General features: G+C 38.8%; 2 protein-coding genes across 2 annotated transcripts in view; one reads left to right on the top strand and one right to left on the bottom strand.

The window, feature by feature from the left end:
• ITPR2 (inositol 1,4,5-trisphosphate receptor type 2) overlaps window positions 1–25289 on the bottom strand; it is a 511835-nt gene that overhangs the window by 293316 nt on the left and 193230 nt on the right. The window contains exons 17-21 of the mRNA XM_043966319.1: window positions 24117–24236; window positions 23817–24002; window positions 21948–22199; window positions 20810–20954; window positions 19824–19974 (exon numbers count right to left, since the gene is read on the bottom strand). Coding sequence (XP_043822254.1) covers window positions 19824–19974; window positions 20810–20954; window positions 21948–22199; window positions 23817–24002; window positions 24117–24236 — 854 coding nt within the window. The remainder of the gene's footprint in view (window positions 1–19823; window positions 19975–20809; window positions 20955–21947; window positions 22200–23816; window positions 24003–24116; window positions 24237–25289) is intronic.
• Window positions 1095–8678, top strand: SMC1A (structural maintenance of chromosomes 1A). The gene has a single exon (XM_043966320.1). It carries the CDS (start codon window positions 1475–1477, stop codon window positions 5174–5176), a length of 3702 nt encoding a protein of 1233 aa, XP_043822255.1. The 5' UTR covers window positions 1095–1474; the 3' UTR covers window positions 5177–8678.

Raw genomic sequence — 25289 nt, 5'->3', positions numbered from 1 at the left:
AAGTAACTCAGGGGAATAAACCAAAAAGAGAATGTAAATATTGCAGGATATAATGAAGCATTCCTTTCAAAGCAATAAGAGTGGGAATATCCAAAAGATGGAAAAGCAAAGAGAATGAAAATAATTTGCCCGAAGGATTAAGTGAATTTTGGTTTCTTCCAGGCTCTAATTATCACAGATTTCAAAACTCTGAAAACTTAGTGGCCACTATACAGTGAAAAGTTAAGACTGTTAAAATTAATTCATTCTACTATATATTTAGAGAAACATTGTTTATGCAGAAGGGCGGAGTTCCAAGCAAACATTTCAAGGAACATATAAACAAACTAGGGTGATCATTCTGACAGCCCTGGGACATCTGATGTATCTTATTGAAACGTTTTGGGAGAATTCTTGCTAAAGATGCTAGAAGCAATGTGAAAACCTTCCGTCAGGGGAAAAAAAAATCCGCCCACAGAATACCTCATTGTCAGTGAAATCTTCCCAACACCCCCCCTCCCCCCCCCCCCACTCCCACATGTTTCACGGGAGAAAAGGAGAATGGGGGCAGGGAAGGAGGAGGAAGCTCGGGCTCAAAAGAGATAGACACATACAGACAAGAGACAGAGACAGAAAATCGGTCTCTGGCTGGCTGGGAGGAGCTACGGGGAGAGGGGAGGAAATAGACAGGGAGGGAAAAGAAAGCGCGCAAGAGAAAGAGAGGAGACAGTCTGTGTCTAGCGGAGAGGGCGGGGGAGGAGGAAGAAGCGCGCGCGCGAAAAAGAAACTGACAGAGAAAGAGACAGAGACTGTCTAACCCGGAGACTTGGGAAGAAATTGGAGGGGTCGGGGGGGGGGGGGAGGGAGGGGAGAAAGAGGAAACTAGAGAGACTAACAGACTGACGGGGAGAGGCAAGGAAAGGAAGCAGGAACAGAAGCCAGGAGCTACGCAGAGCATAGGAGGGGCCAAGAACTCTTCCAGCCTCCCCACCCCTTTCCCTGTTTGCCTCTCCAGTTTGCACACGCGCACTAGGCACACAAGGCGGGCAGAAAAGAGCTGGATGACGACAAAAGGGATAGCCCCTCAGCTTCACCCAGCTAACAGCGCAGGCGCGGAAGGCGGGAGAGTCCAGGGGACGCTGGGAACGGGCGGGGTTCTCTTCCCCGGCCCTTCCCGGTATTAGGAGCACACAAACGCGGCAGACCAACTAAAAGCAAGAGATACAGAGAGGGCTGTCTTCACCCTGCTCATCAGTGCACACAGGAGGCCGGCAAGTACTGAAATCTGGGGGTTTAATTGGCTTGTCTTTTGCCACGAGCGCGCACACGGACGCGCGGCAGCGCGCACGGCCCCTCGCACGGTGCGTCTCGCGAGACTTGACTCGCGCCCGCGATCTGGGTGTTTGTGTTTGCTCCGGGACCCTCTTTGCCGCGCTCCTGCTCTCCTCCCCCTGCCTCTGCCTTCTCCAGCACTGCAGCCCCGCTTTGCATCACCATGGGCTTCCTAAAACTGATCGAAATCGAGAATTTCAAGTCATACAAGGGTAAGCAGATAATCGGGCCCTTCCAGAGGTTCACGGCCATTATTGGGCCTAACGGCTCAGGGAAGTCCAATCTTATGGACGCTATCAGCTTCGTGCTGGGCGAAAAGACTAGCAATCTGCGGGTAAAGACTTTGCGGGATCTGATCCACGGGGCCCCTGTGGGCAAACCGGCTGCCAATCGGGCGGCGGTCAGCATGGTGTATTCTGAGGACAGTGGGGAGGACCGCACCTTTGCCCGGATAATTGTGGGGGGCTCTTCCGAGTATAAAATCAACAACAAGGTGGTCCAGCTGCTTGAATACAGCCAGGAGCTGGAGAAACTGGGTATCCTCATCAAAGCTAGGAACTTCCTGGTGTTCCAGGGCGCCGTGGAATCTATTGCTATGAAGAACCCCAAGGAGCGCACAGCCTTGTTTGAGGAGATCAGCCGCTCGGGGGAACTGGCCCAGGAATATGACAAGAGGAAGAAGGAGATGGTGAAGGCTGAGGAGGATACCCAGTTCAATTACCACAGGAAGAAGAATATTGCAGCTGAGCGCAAAGAAGCCAAGCAAGAGAAGGAGGAGGCTGATCGCTACCAAAGGCTGAAAGATGAGGTCGTGCGTGCGCAGGTGCAGCTGCAGCTGTTCAAACTGTATCACAATGAGATGGAGATTGAGAAACTAAATAAGGAGCTCACTTCCAAGAACAAAGAGATTGACAAGGAAAAGAAGCGTATGGACAAGGTGGAAGAAGAGCTGAAGGAAAAGAAAAAAGAGCTGGGCAAAATGATGCGGGAGCAGCAGCAGATTGAGAAGGAGATAAAGGAGAAAGACTCAGAGCTTAATCAGAAGCGGCCCCAATACATCAAGGCCAAGGAAAATACTTCACATAAGATAAAGAAGCTGGAAGCTGCTAAGAAATCTCTGCAGAATGCCCAGAAACAATACAAGAAGCGGAAGGGAGATATGGATGAACTAGAAAAGGAAATGGTGTCAGTGGAGAAGGCAAGGCAGGAGTTTGAAGATCGAATGGAGGAAGAGAGTCAGAGCCAGGGGAGAGACCTGACTCTGGAGGAGAACCAAGTGAAGAAGTACCACAGGCTGAAGGAAGAGGCCAGCAAAAGAGCAGCCACCTTGGCCCAGGAGCTAGAAAAGTTCAACAGGGACCAGAAGGCTGACCAGGACCGGCTGGACTTGGAGGAGAGAAAGAAAGTTGAGACAGAGGCCAAGATCAAACAGAAACTTCGTGAAATTGAGGAGAATCAGAAGCGAATTGAGAAGCTGGAAGAATACATAACCACCAGCAAGCAGTCTCTGGAGGAACAGAAAAAACTAGAGGGGGAACTAACTGAGGAAGTTAAGCTTGCTAAACAGCGTATTGATGAAATCAATAAGGAGCTGAATCAAGTGATGGAGCAGCTTGGTGATGCCCGCATAGACCGACAGGAGAGTAGCCGGCAGCAACGCAAGGCAGAGATCATGGAGAGCATCAAACGCCTCTATCCAGGTTCTGTGTATGGCCGTCTCATTGATCTATGCCAGCCAACACAGAAGAAGTACCAGATTGCTGTGACTAAGGTGCTGGGCAAAAATATGGATGCTATCATTGTGGACTCTGAGAAGACTGGCCGGGACTGTATCCAGTACATCAAGGAGCAGCGTGGAGAGCCTGAGACCTTCTTGCCACTTGACTACCTAGAGGTGAAACCAACAGACGAGAAGCTTCGGGAACTGAAGGGGGCCAAGCTGGTGATTGATGTGATTCGCTATGAGCCACCACACATCAAGAAGGCCCTCCAGTATGCCTGTGGCAATGCTCTAGTATGTGACAATGTTGAAGATGCCCGGCGCATTGCCTTTGGTGGCCACCAGAGACACAAGACAGTGGCACTAGATGGGACACTTTTCCAGAAGTCTGGTGTCATCTCTGGGGGAGCAAGTGACCTCAAAGCCAAGGCCCGCCGCTGGGATGAGAAAGCAGTTGACAAACTGAAGGAGAAGAAAGAGCGCCTAACAGAGGAGCTGAAGGAACAGATGAAGGCCAAGCGGAAGGAGGCTGAGCTGAGGCAGGTGCAGTCCCAGGCTCATGGCTTGCAAATGCGGCTCAAGTACTCCCAGAGTGACCTGGAACAGACAAAGACCCGGCACCTTGCTCTCAACCTACAGGAAAAGTCCAAGCTGGAGAGTGAGCTGGCTAATTTTGGACCACGTATCAATGACATCAAGAGGATTATCCAGGGTCGGGAACGAGAGATGAAAGACCTGAAGGAGAAAATGAACCAGGTAGAGGATGAGGTGTTTGAGGAATTCTGCAGAGAGATTGGAGTTCGCAATATTCGTGAATTTGAGGAAGAGAAAGTAAAGCGACAAAATGAAATAGCCAAGAAACGGCTTGAGTTTGAGAACCAGAAAACTCGCCTGGGTATCCAGCTAGATTTTGAGAAGAACCAGCTGAAAGAAGACCAGGACAAGGTTCACATGTGGGAGCAGACAGTAAAGAAGGATGAGAATGAAATTGAAAAGCTCAAAAAGGAGGAGCAGAGACACATGAAGATCATTGATGAAACTATGGCCCAGCTGCAGGACCTCAAAAACCAGCATCTGGCAAAGAAATCTGAGGTGAATGACAAGAACCATGAGATGGAGGAGATCCGTAAAAAGTTGGGTGGGGCCAACAAAGAAATGACCCACCTGCAAAAAGAGGTCACAGCTATAGAGACAAAGTTAGAGCAGAAGCGCAGTGACCGTCACAACCTACTGCAGGCTTGCAAGATGCAGGACATCAAGCTGCCCCTGGCTAAGGGCACCATGGATGACATTAGTCAAGAAGAAGGGAGCTCCCAGGGGGAGGAGTCTGGGAGTGGCTCACAGCGTACATCCAACATCTATGCCCGTGAGGCCCTTATTGAAATCGACTACAGTGATCTCTGTGAGGACCTAAAAGATGCTCAGGCTGAAGAGGAAATTAAGCAGGAAATGAACACACTGCAGCAGAAGCTGACTGAACAGCAGAGTGTGCTGCAGCGCATTGCAGCTCCCAACATGAAGGCCATGGAGAAACTGGAGAGTGTGCGTGACAAGTTCCAGGAGACATCAGATGAATTTGAGGCAGCTCGAAAGCGAGCCAAGAAAGCTAAACATGCCTTTGAGCAGATCAAAAAGGAACGCTTTGACCGCTTCAATGCCTGCTTTGAGTCCGTGGCCACCAACATTGATGAGATCTACAAAGCCCTGTCCCGCAACAGCAGTGCTCAGGCTTTTTTGGGACCAGAGAACCCAGAGGAGCCCTACTTGGATGGGATTAACTACAACTGTGTAGCCCCTGGCAAGAGGTTCCGGCCCATGGACAACCTGTCTGGTGGAGAAAAGACTGTAGCAGCCCTTGCTTTGCTCTTTGCCATCCACAGCTACAAACCAGCCCCCTTCTTTGTTCTAGATGAGATTGATGCAGCTTTAGATAACACCAACATTGGCAAGGTTGCCAACTACATAAAAGAACAGTCAACTTGCAACTTTCAAGCCATTGTCATTTCACTGAAGGAAGAATTTTATACGAAGGCTGAGAGTCTGATTGGTGTCTATCCTGAGCAGGGGGACTGTGTGATCAGCAAGGTACTGACATTTGACCTTACCAAATACCCAGATGCCAACCCCAACCCCAATGAGCAGTAGTGCAGTCTAGGGAAGGGGAGGGGTGGGACCTCAAAGCTGTAGGCCAGGGTTAGTTGCCTTAACTATCTATTTTGGTAAAGAATCATGTTGCAGGCCTACAAGATGCAGGACATCTACCCTATTATAGCGAATCATGGTCTTTATGCCATTAAAGGAAGCATAAAGAAGTGTGTAAGAGGCGGGGTGTGCATCCCTGCACTGGGGTGGAGGGAAGGTGAGCCAGGTTACTTCTCTCCACTCCTATGGCTTCATTAAGAATTATGTTGGAAATCTTTCTTTTAGATTAGGGGTTCTTAATCTTGTGTCTGTGAACTTGTGTGTTTTTAAAAATATTTTGATAAATGTATTTCAATATAATTGGCTTTCTTTGTATTTTATTTCTATGTATTTTATGCTTTTAAAATCAGTAATATGGGAAGGGGTACATAGGCTTCACCAGCCTGCAGAAGGGGTCCTTGATACAAAGGTTTAGATACCCATACCCTGTTTTAGAAGGGGGGGAAATTTCCAGTGCTTCCTGGATACATATGGTTGTTGACAGTGTTTATGGGCCTTCGTTCAAACCAATCATTTGAGTTTTGATTTGAGTATATGCTTGCCTTCAGGATATCATTTTCATCACTAACACATAACAGGCCCTTTATTATTCTTACTACTGATTCTTTCAAGTCCTTATGGATTGATGTCTGTATTTTATTTAGATTTGCATGGAATATAATTACTTAGGCAAAGTCATATTCTACAGAAAATTAGCCCAGACAACTCATTTTCCAAAAACACCAGGTCCTGTCACTAAGTGATTAAATAAAACCCAGAGGCCAAAGCTAAAATAATATGTTATCAGTAGAATTAAAGGGTTAATTAATTTACTAAGAAGGCCTTAGTTGTTGGTGATGAAAAGCAATGTGGTATAATAAAAGGAGCACTGAAATATAAGTTCTAAATTTTCTCAAAAGGTAAAAGAGGAATAATAGTAAAGAATGTCTCAAAACTTCTCAGTGCAGTTTTAAGCTAGTCAAGCTCAAAAACTTCACTAAGACTTTTGGACTTCCCTGTATATATCCACACATTGTCATGATGGTGTTCTTATAATCATATAAAATAGAAATTTGTAAATAGTTAAACACTGTATAATTATTATAAGAGTTGCTTAAAGAGTAGAGTATTACAACCCAAAAAACATAGTCATGTGAATCACAGGCTTAATAGTGTGACATTGGTTCTTTTTCATTCTTAGTGATTTTCCTTAATCAATGTCACAATCCTAGTTACTACCAAAGGGTGGAATTTCATTATATTTCTTTTCAGTTGTACAGCAAAAAGGCTACTTTATCTGAAAAACTCCAGATGAAAAAGTCACCTTACTTTAACATCAGTTATTAATACAAACAACAGGAACACTATATAATCATAAGAAATATTTTGCTGTGTTTACTGCAAACTCAGCAGCAAGTTTAAATTTATGGGGATAAGTTGTTTTCAGATAAATACATAGCAGTTAGGAGGATAAAAACGGTTGGCAATGACTATGGAAAACAGAACAATGCAATATAAGCAGTTCAGGATTTGAAAAAGGAGGACTTGGGTTAGGATTTACTACTACTTAATACCCAAATAATATTTGGCAAGTTCCTTAACCTCTGGGCCTAAGTTTCCTCAAATATAAAAGGAGGAGGGGTTTGGACTATGTCATACTAGGGGTTCTTTCCAGTTCTAAATCTATGAGCATAAGAAAAGGTTTAGAAATTAAACCCAAAATTATGATTGAGTCATAAAATAATAGAAATCCAATAGGATTTTTACATACAGAAATTCCATTCAAAGTAAGTAGAAAATGCACAAAATACCAGGGAGTCAATCTACTAGATACTCTCCAGACTTAAAGGCAAATTACAAAACACTGAAAAAATAAAGAATGACAAATAACAAAATTCATTTGGAAGAACAAAAGATGTAGAATCCTAAAGAAATATGGAAAAGTAGAAATGATGGATGAGTAGCACCTCCAGACCTTATATTATAAATCGGTAGTAGATCCATGAAACAGACTTATATAAGGAGTAATCAGAAATAATCCAACCAAATAACCCAGTATTGAATAAATCTGAGACTTGAGAAACCACCCCGTATTTGACAAGGATTGCTGGGAAAATTGGAAGGCAGTTTTGTACAAATTAGTTTAAGACCAACAGCTTACATAACATAATACAGTAAGTTCAAAAATGGATATACAAACTTGAATATAAAAGGACATCCAGGGCAGCTAGGTGGCTCAGTGGATAAAGCACCAGCCCTGAATTCAGGAGGACCCGAGTTCAAATCCAGCCTCAGCCACTTGACACTTACTAGCTGTATGACCCTGGGCAAGTCACTTAACCCTCACTGCCCCGCAAAAAAATAAAAAATAAAAAAGGACACCCAGTAAAAAACGATGAGATCAAGTATACCTCACAATTGATGGTTAAAGGGAATATACTTAAATAATGTATACAAGTGACTCTAAAGGATAAAACAATTTCATTTACATTAATTTGAAAAGCTTTTGTATGACACAGCTAGAAGAAAGAAGCATTGATTAGGAAAAAAATTGTTTACATCAAGTAGCTCATATATATGTGTGTGTATATATGTCTATGTGTGTGTGTATATGTATATATGAGATGCCACCATATGCTGTGATTATCAAATGTATAAGATCAATGGCTAAGTGATCAAAGGATATGAAAAATATTTTAAATAAGGTACTATTTATATGCTATTAACCATATGAAAAATTGCTCCAAATAACTAACAATAAGATAAATGCAAATCAAACATTACCTTACATCATCCAGTAAATTGGCAAAGATAACAAATACAGAAATATCCAAGTCAGTGGAGTCTAGTGGATATGTGAACTGATCTAAGCAATTTGGAATTTTTTTTTATTATACCAAAAAAAATTGACTAAAATATCCATATCCTTTGACCCAGAGATCATACTGTTTTGGCATATGCCAAGGAGGTAAAAAAAAGAGAAATATCTCATTTAGCAAAGACCTGGAAGCAAAATAGCTGTGATAACAAACGTAATGGGTTGTTTACTATTCAGTAAGATGATGGATATGAAGAATTAGAAATGTGACTATATGAACTGATATGGAATGAAATTAAGTAGAAGAGAAGGAGAAATGTACACAAAAACTATGATAACATAAGTGGGGAAAAAAACAACTAAGAAAACAAACTGGTGCAGAGTTTTATGAGAAACAGGTTTGACCTCAAAAAAAAAAAACAAAAAAAAAAACCCAGAATATGTACTTCCTTCCCTTCTTTTCAGAAGTGTGGGACAACAGGTTGCAAAACTACTTACACTGTCAGACAAAATTGATATGTTGATTGCTTTTCTTTTTAATGTTATAAGGGATGGCTCCACAGTGGGAAAGGAGGAAGGGATATATTGAGAAATGAAAGTATTCTAAAATTCTTCAAAATACTAATAAAGTGATTTAAAAAAAAAAAATTAAAGGGACGGGCAGTTAGGTGGCAAAGTGGATAAAGCACAGGCCCTGGATTCAGGAGGGCATGAGTTCAAATACAGCCTCAGACATTTAACACTTACTAGCTGTGTGACCTTGGCCAAGTCACTTAACCCTCATTGCCCCACACACGCAAAAAAAATGTCCCTCCAGGATGATGGAAGCCCTACTAAAACCTCCAGAGCCCCAATATCCTTTAGGAAAAAAAAAAGTTAAAGGGAAGGTAAAGTTTTGTTTTGTTTTGTTTTAAGGGCAAATGTATATAGTTGCCTTCCGTTACTGAGCTGGTAGATATCTTTTTTTTAATTAGTCATAATAACCCCCCCCCAAAAAAAAAAAAAAGTCTGGAAAAAGCAATATACTGTATTTCCTTTAGTGTGGATCAAGAAGTTTTAATCTCCAGCCACAAAACTCCTGACTGGCCCAAACCCAATTAAAATGTAATTGGGAATTGTTTAACAAAATATAAAAGTGCAGCAACCTAGATAATATTAATTTATGTTTTTCTGAGTCTATGTGCTGTCTGCTGGTTTGATTTTGATACCACTGGTGCAGATATTCTCTCCACAGATGCAGATCACAAACCCAACATATCGAAAGAGACTATTTTATGGTCACTGTGAACAAAAATTTTACCAACTCTAACAACTGTCTGGCTATGAGCTTGATGTTGTAAACTTTACTTTAACCAGAATAGAGAATGATTTGGGTGTTTTGGTTAGCTACTTGTTCTATTAGGAAGGAAAAATGAACCCAAAGCAGCAGAAGTTCAGATAGACTTAAACAAGGACACAGGACAAAAGCATTTAAAAAATATTTGTTGTTAATTCACTTCGTTGTCAATTTCATGCTGTAAAATGCTAAAGGCTCTATGTAATGTTTTAATCCTTATTTAACAGATGTGTTTTATCATTTTTGTTAATAGTAATTATATTTACAATAAAAATTTAAAAAGTAGCATCAACTCTACTTTTGTAAGAAGTAAATTTAGTATACAAATTGTGTAAAAAAAATCTTCATTTGAGATTTATAGCTCATTAAACTCCAGGTTAAAAATAAATTTTCTCTAGCTTCACTAGATTCTATATTTATGATCTTAGGATTTTGTGATTTTATTTAATGATTTAATATTTAGGAGAGATCTTTGTGCAAATTCAACTGTCATTTTTCTGTGTAGTGAGCTATCAGTTACACTAGTGGAAAGGAGGCAGAAACCTTAAACCCTCCCCTCTTCCATACTTCCCTATTTCTGTCAGAGCTCCACTTCTATTTATCCAGTGTCTCAGGCTCACAGTCTCAGCAGTATCCTTGACTCCTTACCCTCCCTCAACCCAAATACCAATCAGTTGTCAACTCTTGTATTTTCTACCTTTACCACATCTCCCTTAGATTATGGGCAATAGCTTCCTAATTGGTTTCACTTCAAGTTTCTCACCTTTTCTGTCTATCTTACACACTGCCGCCACCCTGCCTTTCCAGCCTCATTGGACCTTATCACCATCCCTTCCCCATACACTTCAGTTCAGCCAAACAGGCCTTTCTGTTTCCTCACAATATATTCTATCTCTTGCCTCTGTGTTTTTGGACTGGCCATCCCCTGTAACTGGAATGTCCTCTCTCCTCACCTTCACTTTAGACTCCTCTTCCTCTAAGATCTAGGTCAAGCACCATCTGCATGAAGCCTTTCCAGATCCCCATTGCTTCTATCCTTTCTCCCAGGCTACTTTGCGTTTACTTTGTAAACTTACCTTATAAGTACTTTGTATATATACTTAACCTTTCATGCTGTATACATTTTCTATATGTATTTCTCTCCCACATTGGAATGTGAGTTCATTGAGACTAGGAGTTATTGCATTCTTATATCCCCAGCACTTAGTACAGTGACACATAGGCAACAATAAATACTTGTTAACTGACTGTTAAGAATCATCTAAGGTCAGAGTCACAATGTATTTTTAAGATCAAATACCTCAGGCTCAGAGAGTTTAAATAAATTTACCAAGGAACCTAAGGCAGTTAGGGCACAGGAGATAGAGCACCAGCCCTGGAGTCAGGAAGACCTAGTTCAAATTTGGCCTCAAATACTTACCAGCTGGGAAACCCTGGTTCCCTTAACCCTGATTGCCTTAATTTCTTTATATGTAAAATGAGCTGGAGAAGGAAATGGCAAACCATTCCAGTATCTTTGTCAAGAAAACGCCAAATGGGGTCATCAAGAGTCAGACACGACTGAAAATGACTGAACAACCACCACCACTAAGGAACCTCAGAGGTCACCTTGTTCAATCCCCTCACTTTACCAGTGAGGCAACTACAGCTCAGAGGTAAGTAAATTGCACAAATAGTTAGTGTCCCCGAAAATTTGGACCCATGTCCTTTGCCTCCAGCATCATACTGTCAACACACTTGGGTTTAAATCCCAGATCTTCTAACTTACTATGATTTTGGTAACTAAGCATTTTATATATCTCTGTCTACCTATCTATCTGCCTCTTATAAATAAGTGACTTGCTAGAAACAGCACCTTCTTTTAGACTAAAGCAAAGTTTCTCTTTCAAACCTTCCACAAAACAGTTTTCCCTCCTAGCAAATAACTGTTTACACTACAAAAGAGCTTCTCAGCATGCCAGGTTTACTGGAGAAGTAGATAAAAACAGAGCTACAATTAAATTGTCAATAATGTCTGAAATATTCCCAAGTACAATCTGAGTAACTGCCAAATGTCAAACTCCAAAGCAAGATTTGCTCTGGATGAATCAAATCTAATTTTATGCTCCCAGATGGTTACACATTAAAATCTTAGAAGTTTTTACATTCAAAAGATTTTTACTCACGCCCTCATTTCAGAGCTGAGATAACTAAGGCCCAGAGAGATTGTGACCTGTCCAAGGTCTTACAGCTAATTAGTGTCAAAGCCTGAGCTAAAACTTAGGCCTCCTGAGTCTATTCTAACACTTCCCATTACACCATGCTGCTCTCATAAAAATTCATTTGCTACACTACCATTCCCTGGTGTTCATAGCACTGAAATGTAGTCACCTGTTGAACTTAGCAGTTCCTTGTTTTCCCTTCACAGCTACTTATAACCATGTGCATGGAGAAGCAATCATATTAAACAGCTAATTTAGTGTTTCAGGAAGCAAGAAGCCTGAGTTAGTATTGATTCTGTCACTAACATTATGTTTTTTATTCAGAAAAGATTTTAGAAAATGTGCTTCCTCCCATCTTAGCAGAGCTTTGATAACTTTGAGTGTGGAATGTTATTGTATATTGGCAAACAAGGTTGCTATGATTTGCTGTTCTTTTTTTCCTTTTGAAGTCCTTATTAAAGAGAATTGCTTGCTGGGGAAAGCAGGGGAAGAACATTCTTGGAAATATATAAAACAAAAGGCATCAATAAAATTAAGATTTTTTTTTTGGAAGAAGAAATAATATCTTCTCCCCCCCCCACAGAAAACACATAATTTTCACACATACATTGTCATTTCTGCTTTGATATAGCTACTACATGATCTGACTAGGCTTCTTTAGGCAGAACCCATTTTTCTACCACAACAGACAAGTTAAACAAAAGGAATTGACAGGCTGCTTGCCACTGGCTAGGATCATGGGAGAGTTTAGCCCAACACTCCTGCCTCTCCTTATCTCTGGGTCTCTTTCCTCCCCTAGCCTGAGAATGATAGGCTATGAGCCATACAGGACATCTTCAAGGCTATGTGGGAGGAACACAAGCACAACCTGAGGCTGTAGCAGCTGCCTGCTTCTTTTCCCTCTCAGACCAAAGTTGCTTGACCCCCCAAATCCAAAAGAAATGGACAAACAGTCATCCTGGTGTAGACATGTTAATAAGATTTATGAAAAATCCTATTTCTGGCAGTTTGTTTATTAATCATCCCAGAGGGAGAATTTTTTTTTTAATATTCCCAAATTCTGGCAAATAAAGCCTTACTTTGAAAAAAGTAGTGCAGTGTGGTGTAATGGATGAGCAGTAGGCTTAAAGTGAGGAGACCTGGCTTTGAAACCTGGCCCTGACAAGCTTTCGTCCTTTTTTCTCATCGATATCTAAAGGATACTATATTTCCACTACTTTATAAGGTGATTCTAAGGAAAGGGCTTTGTAAACATGGTATAAATGGGAATTACTATGCTTCACAACCAAACACAATAGAACTGTGTCCCCTGTGTGGATAAGCCTTCTCACTGTGGCTCTTAGGGGCAGCTAGATAGTGTGGTAGTGGACTAACTCAGGGAAACTTTGATTCAAGTCTTGCCTCAGACACTCACTTCCGGTGTGACTCTGGGCAATTCACTTGACCTCTCTCAGTTTCCTCATCTATAAAATGAGGGTAATAATGATGACCTGACAGGGCTTTGGTGAGGATCAAATTAAATAATACGTAAAGCAGAGGTGTGAAACTCAGTGCCACAAAACCTCAGTACAGCCCAAACAAGATTAAAATATATTTGGGAAATGTTGAAGAAAAGAAAAGATGAAACACAATGCAGATGACATTAAGTTGTTGTTTTTTGAGTCAATATACAGCCCATAGGGTTCCCATTTCCATTTGGGTTTGACAGCATTTTGTAAAGCTTTTTACAAAACTTATAGCACTATGTAAATGCTAGCAATTATTAGCCCTGAAGTTGAGTGTAAGCCTGTCATCAGTTTATCAAAACCATTTGTTTTCTTTTATGGAGTCATGGTACGCAGGAGTTAAAACTTTTTTCTATATGGCCCATAATTGCATTCTTGCTTGGACACTTAACTTTGAACAATCTGACATTGTTTAAGTGACAAAATGTCACTCATTTATGAAAGATGAAAGACCAGCACCTAAAAATATACACTTTACTTAAATTCTTTATTGCTTAACACGCTTTGTAAGGAACACAAACTTCCTGCATGTCTTATGAGTTTTTATGGTCTTCCTGCAGAATTTGTCATAAAATGTGTAGAATGTACCATAAACAAATGATTTCTGCATTTGATTTATTAAAGTACACTCCTCTGCTAAGCAGCATCATTAATTCCATAATATTCTCAATCAAGAGAAAAAAATATAAAGGCCAAAAGAAAAAGACAGACAACTAAAGGAAAGAAATCATTGTTCAAACAATGTTTTACAACCAGAAAAAAAATAGCTAAACAGCCTGAGGTATGTCATCCTCAATTATCTCCCCAAAGTTCTAGGCCAGCCAGTCTATACAGGAGAATTGTTGACATTATCTCTCCAAAGAGAATTAGAAATTTTTGCCCAAATATATGTTCACAAAACCAACAACTTAAAGGAAATATTTACAAAAATATAAAATAACCAAAAAGAAGCACTAGATAATTTAAACATAATTACAGAAGAAGAAATTGAACAAAGCATAAACTTCCAAAGGGGGGGGGGACCCTAAAACTTCAGGATCAGAAAAATTGAATTGAATGAATTCGATCAAGCACTCAGCAAACAATTCCAATATTACATAAATTGTTTACCAAAATATCCAAAGAAAGGATGCTGCCAAATTCATTCTATGACACAGATATAGTCCTCATAGGTAAGCCAGGGAGAACCAAAACAGAAAATGACTGATATTCATAATGAACATAGATGAAAAAAATTTTAAATAAAATATGAGCAAACAGACTAACAACATCATAAAGTTGATAGATGATTTCAAAAGACATGGAAAGACCTGTTAAGTAGTAGTGAAGTAAACAGAACAATTTATACTATAACTCCAGTGTTATAAAAATGAATGGTTTTAAGGACTTATAAACTAATGAAGAATGAAATGAGCAGAGCCAGAACAATTTATACAATAGCAACAAAACTACAACTTTGAAAGCTGTAAGAACTATGATCAATGATCATTCATGATTCCATTCCAATGATTAAACATGCTATCTATTAAAAAGAGGTTATCAATTTAGGGTGCAGAATGAGACTATCCATACGCATATACATATACACACACATTCACATACATATATGTGTGTTACATGCATGTATGCATGCATACATGCACACAATCCCTCAACCATTGGGGAATTCATTTTGTTTGAATACCCTATATGATGCAAGAAATTTGTTGGGGGATTTCTACAGTGGAATAGGAGGTAGGAAGGAGAGAAAATGGATTTTTAAAAAAATAAAGGTGGGGGCAGAATGCTACAGATATGAAATCTTGTGTGCACTTTCAGATGAGATCACTACATTATTAGTTTTATTTTGTTGCAAGAGACTTCTCAAAAAAGGAGAATAATCTGTAAATATTTGTAGTGTAGCAACAAAATATCAGTAAAACAGAGGAAGAGACAGAGGAAAGAAGACAGAAATATTCAACAAACCCTGAAGTATGCCTCTTTCCTGCACCACATGTACACAGAAGAAATATTAGGAAGACTGTTAATTGCCATCGCCTATGGATTTTTTGGTCCATAGATAGCCTCTTCAGGTCCCAATTTCTTCATATTCCATTGATCATTTGACCTTTCATATGAAAAAACACCTTCCCTGATGACAGTGTATTGATAAGCCTTTGAGTTCTTCCTTTCTGCTTTAAAGTGAGATATTTTATATGAGAATCTTAAATACTGAGAAGAAGCTTAAGAAGTTCACTTTTTCCCCCAATACAAACAAAAAATGAGTGCAATTTTGAGTACAAAAATTGATTAAAGTCCACCATCTCTCTAGGCAAGTGGGCTTTAAAGAAGGTAAACTTTTTTTTTTTTAAGCCTCAAAACAATCTCTTCCCAGGTCCCAGTCCTTCACCCACCCCATCCACCCCACTACATGCATTTAAATTATGTTCTTGATCTGTTAGTAAACCGTCACCACTGAAAAAATAAAGCAGCCCTTATCATTTTATGGACTTAAAGTGACTGAATGCTTAATTAGTAACCATCCGATAAAGAACCTGAGGGAAAAGTCAGTTGTCTGAAAAGGGACATTTCATTGTAGCATCTGAGTGAAGAATCACAAAAATGGTCAAAAGCATAACTAGAGTCATAAAGGGCCTAAACACTGAAACAGGAAGAACAACAAAATCAGTTCTCTTCCAGTCCTTGGCTGTGTTCATGGTCTTCTTTGACACCCTGCATTTCTCCATTTTTAGAAGTTAAAGAAGGAACCATTATAGATAGGCTGGCCTCTGCCCCCAAGAACAGAGGAGAAAGAGAGGAGCTTCTTTGTGGGGAGGAGAAGCTTATCTCTGTTCTCAGTAGTGGCATCAGACAGGACACCTGGGACCAAAAGATTTTTTTTTTTTTTGCTGGGCAATGAGGGTTAAGTGACTTGCCCAGGGTCACACAGCTAGTAAGTGTCAAGTGTCTGAGGCCGGATTTGAACTCAGGTACTCCTGAATCCAGGGCCGGTGCTTTATCCACTGAGCCACCTAGCTGCCCAGACCAAAAGATTCTTAAAGTCAGCAACAGTGTTTCTCAGCTACCAGGATCCTTCGGTTTGACACTTTGGCTTCTTAACCTTGAAAGTGGAGAGGAATAATTAGAGGCCCCTGTCCCACTTCTCTAATCTTTCAAATGAGAAAGAAAAGGTAATTAATTCAAAGAAGAGCTCTTTTTTGAGTGACTGCCATGTACATGTTGATAAGTGCTGTGGAAGAACAGCTTGCTGTGTATCAGAGAGTTTATGATCCAATAGGAAAAAAAAAGATACATAAAATAAAGGCCATAAAAGGTATTACAAATGATACAAAGAATAGAAAGGAAAGTTCACTTCTAGTTGATGTGAACAAAGATGACTCATGGAGGAGGCAGCATTTTAGCTAAATCTTGACGGATATATAGGATTTTATCATTATTCTTATGAGTAATAATATTATGAGCATTTAGATAGCTCTTCAAAGTTTACAAAGCACTTTACATATTATTAATTCATTTGATCTTCACAATCTAGTAGGATAAGTGCATTTATAATCCCCATTTTACAGATGAGGAAACTGAGACACAAACCCGCCTGGGATAAACACAATAGGGAGTGTGAGGCAGAATTTGAACTCGGGTCTTTCAGACTCCAAGTCCTGAAATTCTGCACCCTCTCCATTGCCTAGCTGCCTATTTTGATAGGTAGAAAGAAAAAGGAAGAAATTCTGGTTAAAAGGAATAGCATAGGTAAAGATGCAAAGATTTGTGAAAAGCAGCTATACTTTTTGGACTGGGGTAGAAGGCATGCATAGGGGGAGAAATAGGAAGAGAAAGGACTGAATAGGGAGGCCAAGACATAGCCAGCTCCCAGGATCTCAAAAATGACTCAGACATTATGGCCTTATCTCATGAATGTACTTACTGCCTTTGCCAAGAATGAAGACGAGTTAGATCAAGTTTTCCCTTCTTTTTTGATTCCCAGAAAGCAGGGGTTATGATTCTCCAAGCTAGAATTTAATATTCAAGTATAGTCTATATATGATAAAAGCAGACAGCAATAGGCATGGCTGCATAATTTTTTTAAAAGCCAAAACATTAAACATATTTTCAGTTTGTGCCAAGTATTCTACTTTGGCTAAACTTAAGTTCAGACACCAATTAAACTTTGGCATGACAACTGGGGATAAGTGCTGTCCATTTAGCCTGAAAGAACCTAGATTCTGAAATCTAGGCTTAACATAGATCATGTTGCACAACTAGATTTATGTAGGTAAGATTTACCATCTTCCCTGACTTCTGCCTTTTTTTTCTGATGTCAGAAAACAGACCCATTCCTCCTACAGCAATATCCTGAAGTGCTCTCTCCCTGAGTGAATGTTACCAATGTTACAAATTCTTCAAAGTTGTACAAAAACTTGCTACTTATGGTTTTTACAAAAGGGGTGTTGGCAAAGCATCATATAGTTGCAAACATGCTGGTTTCTGCATTTGCTTTCAACATTTATCAACGACAAAGAGATACACCGTTTGGCATCATACAGCTACCCAACAGATCAATTACAACAAAAGACGCTTGTGCATTTTAATCTGCTGCAAGAGCAAATGATAGGTATTAGGAAAAGCAAATTGACTCAACATAGCACACTGTGAGCAAGCACACTTATTTGGAAAAAACAATATTTGTATTCTCCAATGAGAATTCTAGCCAATGAGAGGGGCCAGCTTCATATTTGCACAGATGAGCATCTTCTGTTTTCCTGCAGAACAGGCAGAGGCAGAGTTCACTCCCTCTGTTCCTCTATTATTGTGCTCCAACAGTTTTCTGAATGGACCACCTCTAGAGAATAAACAACAGATCAGGCTCATAGCCTGGTAGGCTCTGTGGAGACCACCAATTAGTAATAACTGTGATGGTGAACAGTCATACACTAGGAATTAGACTGAGACCACCAACCAGTGCTCAGATGATGGCAACTTCCACCCATACTCATGGGGTATGGGCTGAATATTAACCAATGACCCAGAAGGGAAGAAAAAAAACAACTTCTATAATTGCCAGTTTCCTGAGCTATTCATCCTCTCTTGCAACAAACACTAATTACTGACATTTAAACCTACTGCATTGGCCATAAAACCTCTTGAATACTGTCTGTGCACATCCTATTTAAAGTTGCCACCTTTGAGGTTGAAACAAAGCAGGGCCCCAGGAACTGCAGGCCTATTCCTTCTAAGTCAAGCCTCTTCTTCCAACCCATTGAATCTGACCTGCCATTTCATCAAGGAGTGGGGAAAGAATTTTTCTCTGAAAGCTGTACCCCTACTGTGCTGGAATAGAATTAGTATGAGCAAAGTTTGTGAGAAGGCTAATTAAAGTCCTGATTTACAAAAAAAAAAAAAAAAAAAAAAAAAGCTAGTCAGATACAAAACAAGAATAGTAAATAGCAAAGAGGTTTGGTGAACCAAACCTAGGACGGTTGAAACCAAGAAATTAGACAAATGTACAGGGCAAAAGACTAAGCAATCGATAAAAGTTCTAAAAGTGGACACTAGAAGGAAGTTTGTATGTCTATATGAACATCAAGAAAGTATGGCAGTAACAGGTAAAAGTGGGCATCAGAAATGGTAAATAGTAGGGAACAGGCAGGCATCCCAGCAGACAAGCAGAGTGTGATCTCAGAGTGTGTCTGGCAATATGCAATAGGAACTTAAACAAAGGGAGCCATAATTGGAGAACAGGGCACATTACAGAGCCTTGGGGGACATCCACAATCAATGGACAGGAGATATATGATGAGCTAGGAATTGAGACTGAGAAGCAGCAGCCAGCCAAGGAGGAGGAAGAAGATCAATATCTTAGAAACCCTTCAAGTAGAATGAGCACTGGGAAAAGGCCATTAAATTTAGCAATTTAAAAAGAAAAAATCACTTGGCAACCTGGTAGAAAGTTGTTCAGTGGTGGAGTTAGAAGTCATATTGAAAGGGATTACTTTATAAAAGAGTAAAAGATAAAAAGAAAATTAAGGAACTGAGGTTAAGATGACCCTTTCAAAGAGCTGACTGAGAAAGGAAGAAGAGATACATAAGATAGTAGTTTGTGGGACTGCCATTGAATATTATGGAAAGTGGTTTGTCACAGAGATGTTTAAGTAATCCATGGATATTAGATGTTTCTAATAGAAATTTGTCCATTCTATTGCCAGCAAGCAGGTAGAAAGGGTAGGGCAAGCAACTGGTTCTTTAACTATCAGGGCTATTTAGATCCTAATTGGTACTCAACAGCCAACAGCTGAGTACCAGTTGGGTACTACACCCAGTCTTCAGAGACTAGAGATTCTCTACCAGATTCCTCTCCCATAGCCTCAAGCAACCACTTAGACATTTAGGCAAGACTGAAGTAGGACAGAATTTCAGGATTCTGAGAGTTGGGAAGTGAGTACCGAGTCCAACCTAGATTTGAGTCCTGGCTCTGCCACTTTCTTGCCTTGTGAACTCAGACACATCAGTTAACAATTCTGTTTCAGCACCTTACTGAAAAATGCTAATAATAAAATCCATGATAGTCACCTCATAAGAGTATTGTGAGAAAAGTGATTTTAAATGATAATGTATTTTATAAATATCTTCAAATCCAAAAAATATGATCACACCTTAAAGGATTTTAACCATTCATCTCCAAGTAGCCAGCAAAAAAAGCCTCTAGCAATTATCAAAGAATTTTTATCATATTTGCTATTTTCTCCAAATTTCTCACCTCCATCTTGAAATTTGCTTAATCTTTCAAGATATGATGACATGGGTCCCTGCACGATATCCAGAATAGCCAGAAGTGTTCTTGTGAGTCTTAGCAACTCACTAAAACTATAAAATCCAAAGTAAATAAGATTTCTAGCCAGGTGCACCACCTTTAAAAAGGAGAAGAAAAGAATAACAGAATGAATGTGATGAACATGGAAATACTAAGCATATTCATTATTTTTAAATATTTCTCATTCTTTAAAGTCTAGTAAAAAATACTCCAGGGAAGGGGACAGCTAGATGGTGCAGTGGATAAAGCACCAGCCCTGGATTCAGGAAGACCTGAGTTCAAATCTCAAACACTTGACACTTACTAGCTGTATGACCTTGAGCAAGTCACAACCCTCATTGCCCCACAAAAAAATAAAAAGATGAAAAAAATTCCATATGGAAGCCAAAATACAGATTCCAATTTCCCCCAAATCTGGATCTGTCAGAATGAAATTAATTTACTATTAAATTTAGAAAAAAGGTAAGAATCTGCTAGCCAAATTCAGGTTGATTAAAGAAAACATAATAGACCAAAGATTCAGCAATCTAAGAATCTCTCTGACTTTGTCCCAGTGTTGTCATGTAATATGGCAAAACATGAATAAATTCTAATTCACTGTGAAAAGGAGAAAAGGCTATTGCTACAGCTATGTAGAAAATTGTTAGGTCACAGTGATCTGTAAGCACAAATGATTTTGCCCATCAATACAAGAATGCCGAATGAAGGTGAATCATGAAATTGTTGTGTTGACCATATGCCATCAAGATTTAAGAATGGAATGAAAAACAAAAGAAATAAGTAGTTGGTATAAATATGAAATTTAATCAAAACCAGATGGAGGACTCTAATTATCATATTTTCATCACCTCTTAAATTCTTTCACCTAACAAACCACCCTCCAAAATGCCATCTATTGCTTTCTTTTTTTTAAATGAAGAAGTGTAAGGTACCTCAAATGTAAGCTTGTTTTTCTCTTTATCCCCAAAAGGAAATGGTTGGTTTACAACTTCTTTCAAGTATTCTTCAACAAATTCCATTGTCAGTGCAAATTTCCTCTTCATATCATTTCTCGAAGAGTCTGTAATAGAATCATATCTGCAAAGATCGACAAAGGGAATCAAAATGAAACTGTTCCAAATATTGGTTATAGACAGGTTTAAAGTTTAAAGCACACAGATATATACTTGGGTTTATCTGTCGTTTTAGATTAAAGTATAAGTGTGGAAACTAGCCTTTTTGTAGTTTCCATTTTAAATAAAACTGAATTTTTTCAACTCATTTTCTAGAAAATCCCTTCCCTTTCCTTTCCCTCTACTCCCCCTTTTAACGTCAGTGCTTATTAAAAGTAATCTTTACCAAAGATGACAGAACTATCTATGCATAATCTTTGACCTTAATATTCCACTGAGAAGCATCCATCCTAAGGAGCTCAATGACAAAAAGAAACACCTGATAGACACCAAAATATTCATAATAACACTTTTTATAGTAGCGAAGAACTGGAAACAAAGCATATGGGTTCAGCTAAACAAGTTGTGGTGTATAAAAGTCATGATATGTTACTGTGCTATAGGGAACTATGAATACAGAGAAACATAGGAAGACTGCAAAGTCAAGTAAGTAAAACCAGGAGAATGACATCTACTACTACATCTATGTAAATGGAAAGAATAACAAAACCATCAAAATAGAATGATGTGAAATTATAATAACCAAGCTTGGCCCCAGAGAAGAGACATATGCTTTGCAGAGGCAGGGTACTATGGGTATGGAATGCTTTAAACTATGAAACTTTTTTGATAAGTTGGTTAGGTTTGCTAAACTGCCTTTTTTGCCCTGATTTTATGTTTGAATATAAGATTGCTCTCTGGGAGAGGGAAAGGCGAATGGATTCATTGGGAAATAGAGGTGATATAATAAAAATGAAATAAATCAATACAAAAGTGTATAGTGTTTTGAACCAAAAAAAAGTGACGTGTTTGAATATGTAAGGTTAATAATCTGAATAAGGAAAAAGAAGGACCTTTTTCATGCAACTTTCATCAGAGATGCAGGTATTGAAGCTTTGGAGAACTTTATTACACTTACTCATATATTGTGATCTTGGTAGGTATTTCTGTCCAAAGTCTTGCGTAGCGAACAGGTACCACTGATTCTTGAGGATCTCTGTCTACATGCATGTGAAGCATAAGGCGACAAAAAGAGGCTCGAAGATCATATGGCAGGCTTTCATCTGACATACAGCGTAAGATCAAATCTACCGAAAGCTGGGTAGAAATCTGGTTTATGGCTAGATATTGACGATCCAAGCACATCCTTGCAAAGAGGTTCAATTGATACCTTAAAAATATTAACCATTACATTATTTGATTCCTCATATGAGTTTCTTAAATACATTAGCATATGTTAGCATTTTTCATGAGGTTCAGTCCTATATTAACCAACTGCCAATTAGATATTTCAAATTGGGTATCTCATAAGTATCTTAAAGTCAGTGTGCTAAAATAAACTCTTTATACCTTTCCTCAAAAATCTACCCCATTTCCTAAGTTTCCTATTTCTGTGTAGTCCAACCGTCTACCTGAATTGTGAATCTCCTCTATAATTCCCAAGTAAAAATCATAAGGGAATTAAATTCTTTCAATAGTAAGAGAAATATTCAAATTAATTCAACAATAATTCAAGCAAACATCCATTAAGCATCTTAATGCAAAGCACCATTCTAAGCACTGTGGATGTAAAGACGAGATTGTAAATTCAAGATGATAATTTGAAAGTGAGAAAGAAAGGTGATGGGAGAGGGAGGGAAGGGCATAGGGAGGGGAAGAATGTGACGGCTAACAGAGAATCAGAGGAATTTTCCTAAACATAGTAGTTTAAGAGCTGAGCCTTGACAAAAGGTAACAAGTCAGAAAGGTGGAATTGAAAAGAGACTGAATTCCAGAGAGGCAATAACATACAGTGAAAAGAGTCCTAGAATTATAGTCAGAAAGATCTAGGTGTGACATAGACTTTCCCTGATATTCTAGCTGCAAGTAACCCAACCATTCCTCTCCCCACCAACACACACAAACTATTTACTTTGTTTATATTTTGCATTTACTTGGTTTTTTACATTTTTTCCCTTTAATATAATATAAGCTCCAGGGTCTATTTCATCTTTGCCTTTGCATCCCCAGCACCTAGGATAGCAAATCTTAGATGCTTAATAGATGTTTCTGGACTGAATGAACAAACCAGTTTCCTCATCTGTAAAATGAAAATAATAATACCCATAGTATCTACCCCACAGATTTGTTGTGAGGCTTAAATGTAATTACATATAAAGTGCTTTGAAAACTTTAAGGCACTGCATAAACTTCAGTTATTGCTTATTATTGTTGTTGTTGTTATTGATATTTATTATTATTACTACAGGCAAAAGGAGGGCTATGTGGATATATGGAGGCAGGAGATGAAATGTTGAAGCCCTTCAAATACTCAGTCAGGGACCATAGACTGTTTATGAGGAGTAAAGTAAATTAAAGCAGGAAAGGTTGTTACTGTACCCTTTTGATTTCATGTTCCTTTCCTTATTATTTCAACATTTGTGGCACTGGAAATACTATAATTATATGTTTCTGGGATCCTTAAACATTGCAAATATAGTTAGATTGAAAGCAATCTATCTTCACGTGAAAAAAAACTTACTTTTGCACAATAATTCAAAACTTTCAAGTCATCAGAAAAAAATCATTCAAAGTAATAGTTTTAGTTTTTGTTTTGTTTTAAAAGTTTTACAATATTCCACGCACCTTGATCTCTACATTTTTTCAGAATTTTTCTTAAATGTTTTAATCCTTCTTAAATATTGAAATCATTCTTAAACATTTTAATTAAATTTTTTAATCCATGAATCTGATCAAATTACTAATAAGCATTTGAGATCATGAGTTATTGTTCTTTACAATACTTAACCTATAATAGGTGAGGACTTCTAAATCAGCTTTCGTGCCTTCTTTAGCCTCTTGTGCAAGATGTCGGATAGCTTTGCCATGAGGTTCCTTATTGCTGTCAATCCAGTAAAGCCAGACTTCTTCATCATCAATATCATCTGAGAGGATTGAACACTCCAAAGGATTGTCTATTTGCATGGAAACCAGCCTTCAAACAAGTAATATAATAAAACTATTAATAAACTTGGGTAACAGGTATGATAAGGACTATTATGGAGCTTAATAATAAGCTGAAAAGAATGTAACCTTTATAAATGCTTACTTGGTTTGAATGAGAATGTCAGCATTTCCTGGACTCAGCATAAATTTACAGATGAGTTCTTGAGTTACTGGTATGGCCGTAGTATTAGACACACACAAGTCTGATAAATAATCCAAAAATCTGATCAAAGAAGTAAATAATGTTGAACAGTAAACAAGGAATTGTATTAATGAAATATGAATGACAACAAATACATTTTTATATTTGTATGCTTTTTGTAATCTTTTTAGTTTAACATACTTTGGTATTGTCGCTGAGCCCAATCACTGCATTATGTGGGCATAGAAATCAGCTGGGTTCTCAAAGACTATGCTCCCAAAGTATAAACTCTGAGATTGTGCCATTTTAGAAGGGCTATGAGGGTGCCCCAGCAAATGAAAAAGGTAAATTTCTGAGGAACCATTCAGCCAAATACAGAGAGGCTCACTTCCTGGAGGCTGGCCACTACATGGTGAATTTTTTGGCATAGAAAACCAAAAAGCAAAACAAAATACAAAGTGCCTCTTGGCTCTTTGAATCTTCTGCTTCTGCAAGAACAATGGCAAAGTAGTAGAAAGGAGGACAGAGGATTTTAAGAATCACACAGGTTTGAGCGGGTTTTTTTGTTTATTTGTTTTTTGCTGTTGGTACTACAAATAAATACTTGTCCAATGACCATTAGACATACTGACAGAAGAACCAAACTGTATCAACATTGAATTTCTCATTACAAATAAAACCAGAAGGGAATTTCAACTACATGAAAGGAAGGGTCATGGGTAGCCTTTGGAGAGGCAAAGAAATAAGTTGGCACAGTTGTTTTTAATCATATAACCAAAGGCAACAAGAATAATTATTTTATGAGATGTCTGGTCATCTCAAAATGATAAGAATTTTCAGAGAACCCTTCAAGAAAACAATTTCAGTGTATGTGCCAATATCAGTTACTAAATATAAAGAAATAGAGAAGTTTTACAAAGAACTCAATAAGAGCCATCTAATATTTGGTAACTTCAACCCAAAGGGAAAGAAAACATGAAAATAGCAAAAATGTTTGGAAAAAGCATGGTTTAGGTAAAAAGAAGAATGAGAGAAGCCAAGACTTCACAGAAGTCTTAGGTCTTTTGTTTTGTTTGCTGGGCAATAAGGGTTAAGTGATTTGCCCAGGGTCACACAGCTAGTAAGTGTCAAATG

This window comes from Dromiciops gliroides, chromosome 5, assembly GCF_019393635.1.
Source record: "Dromiciops gliroides isolate mDroGli1 chromosome 5, mDroGli1.pri, whole genome shotgun sequence".
NCBI classification, from domain to species: Eukaryota; Metazoa; Chordata; class Mammalia; order Microbiotheria; family Microbiotheriidae; genus Dromiciops; species Dromiciops gliroides.
This window is presented reverse-complemented; position numbering and strand designations above follow the sequence as displayed.

Excerpts from the sequence above, each read along its gene's own strand:
- SMC1A (XM_043966320.1), top strand. The coding sequence starts at position 1,475 with ATGGGCTTCCTAAAACTGATCGAAATCGAGAATTTCAAGTCATACAAG.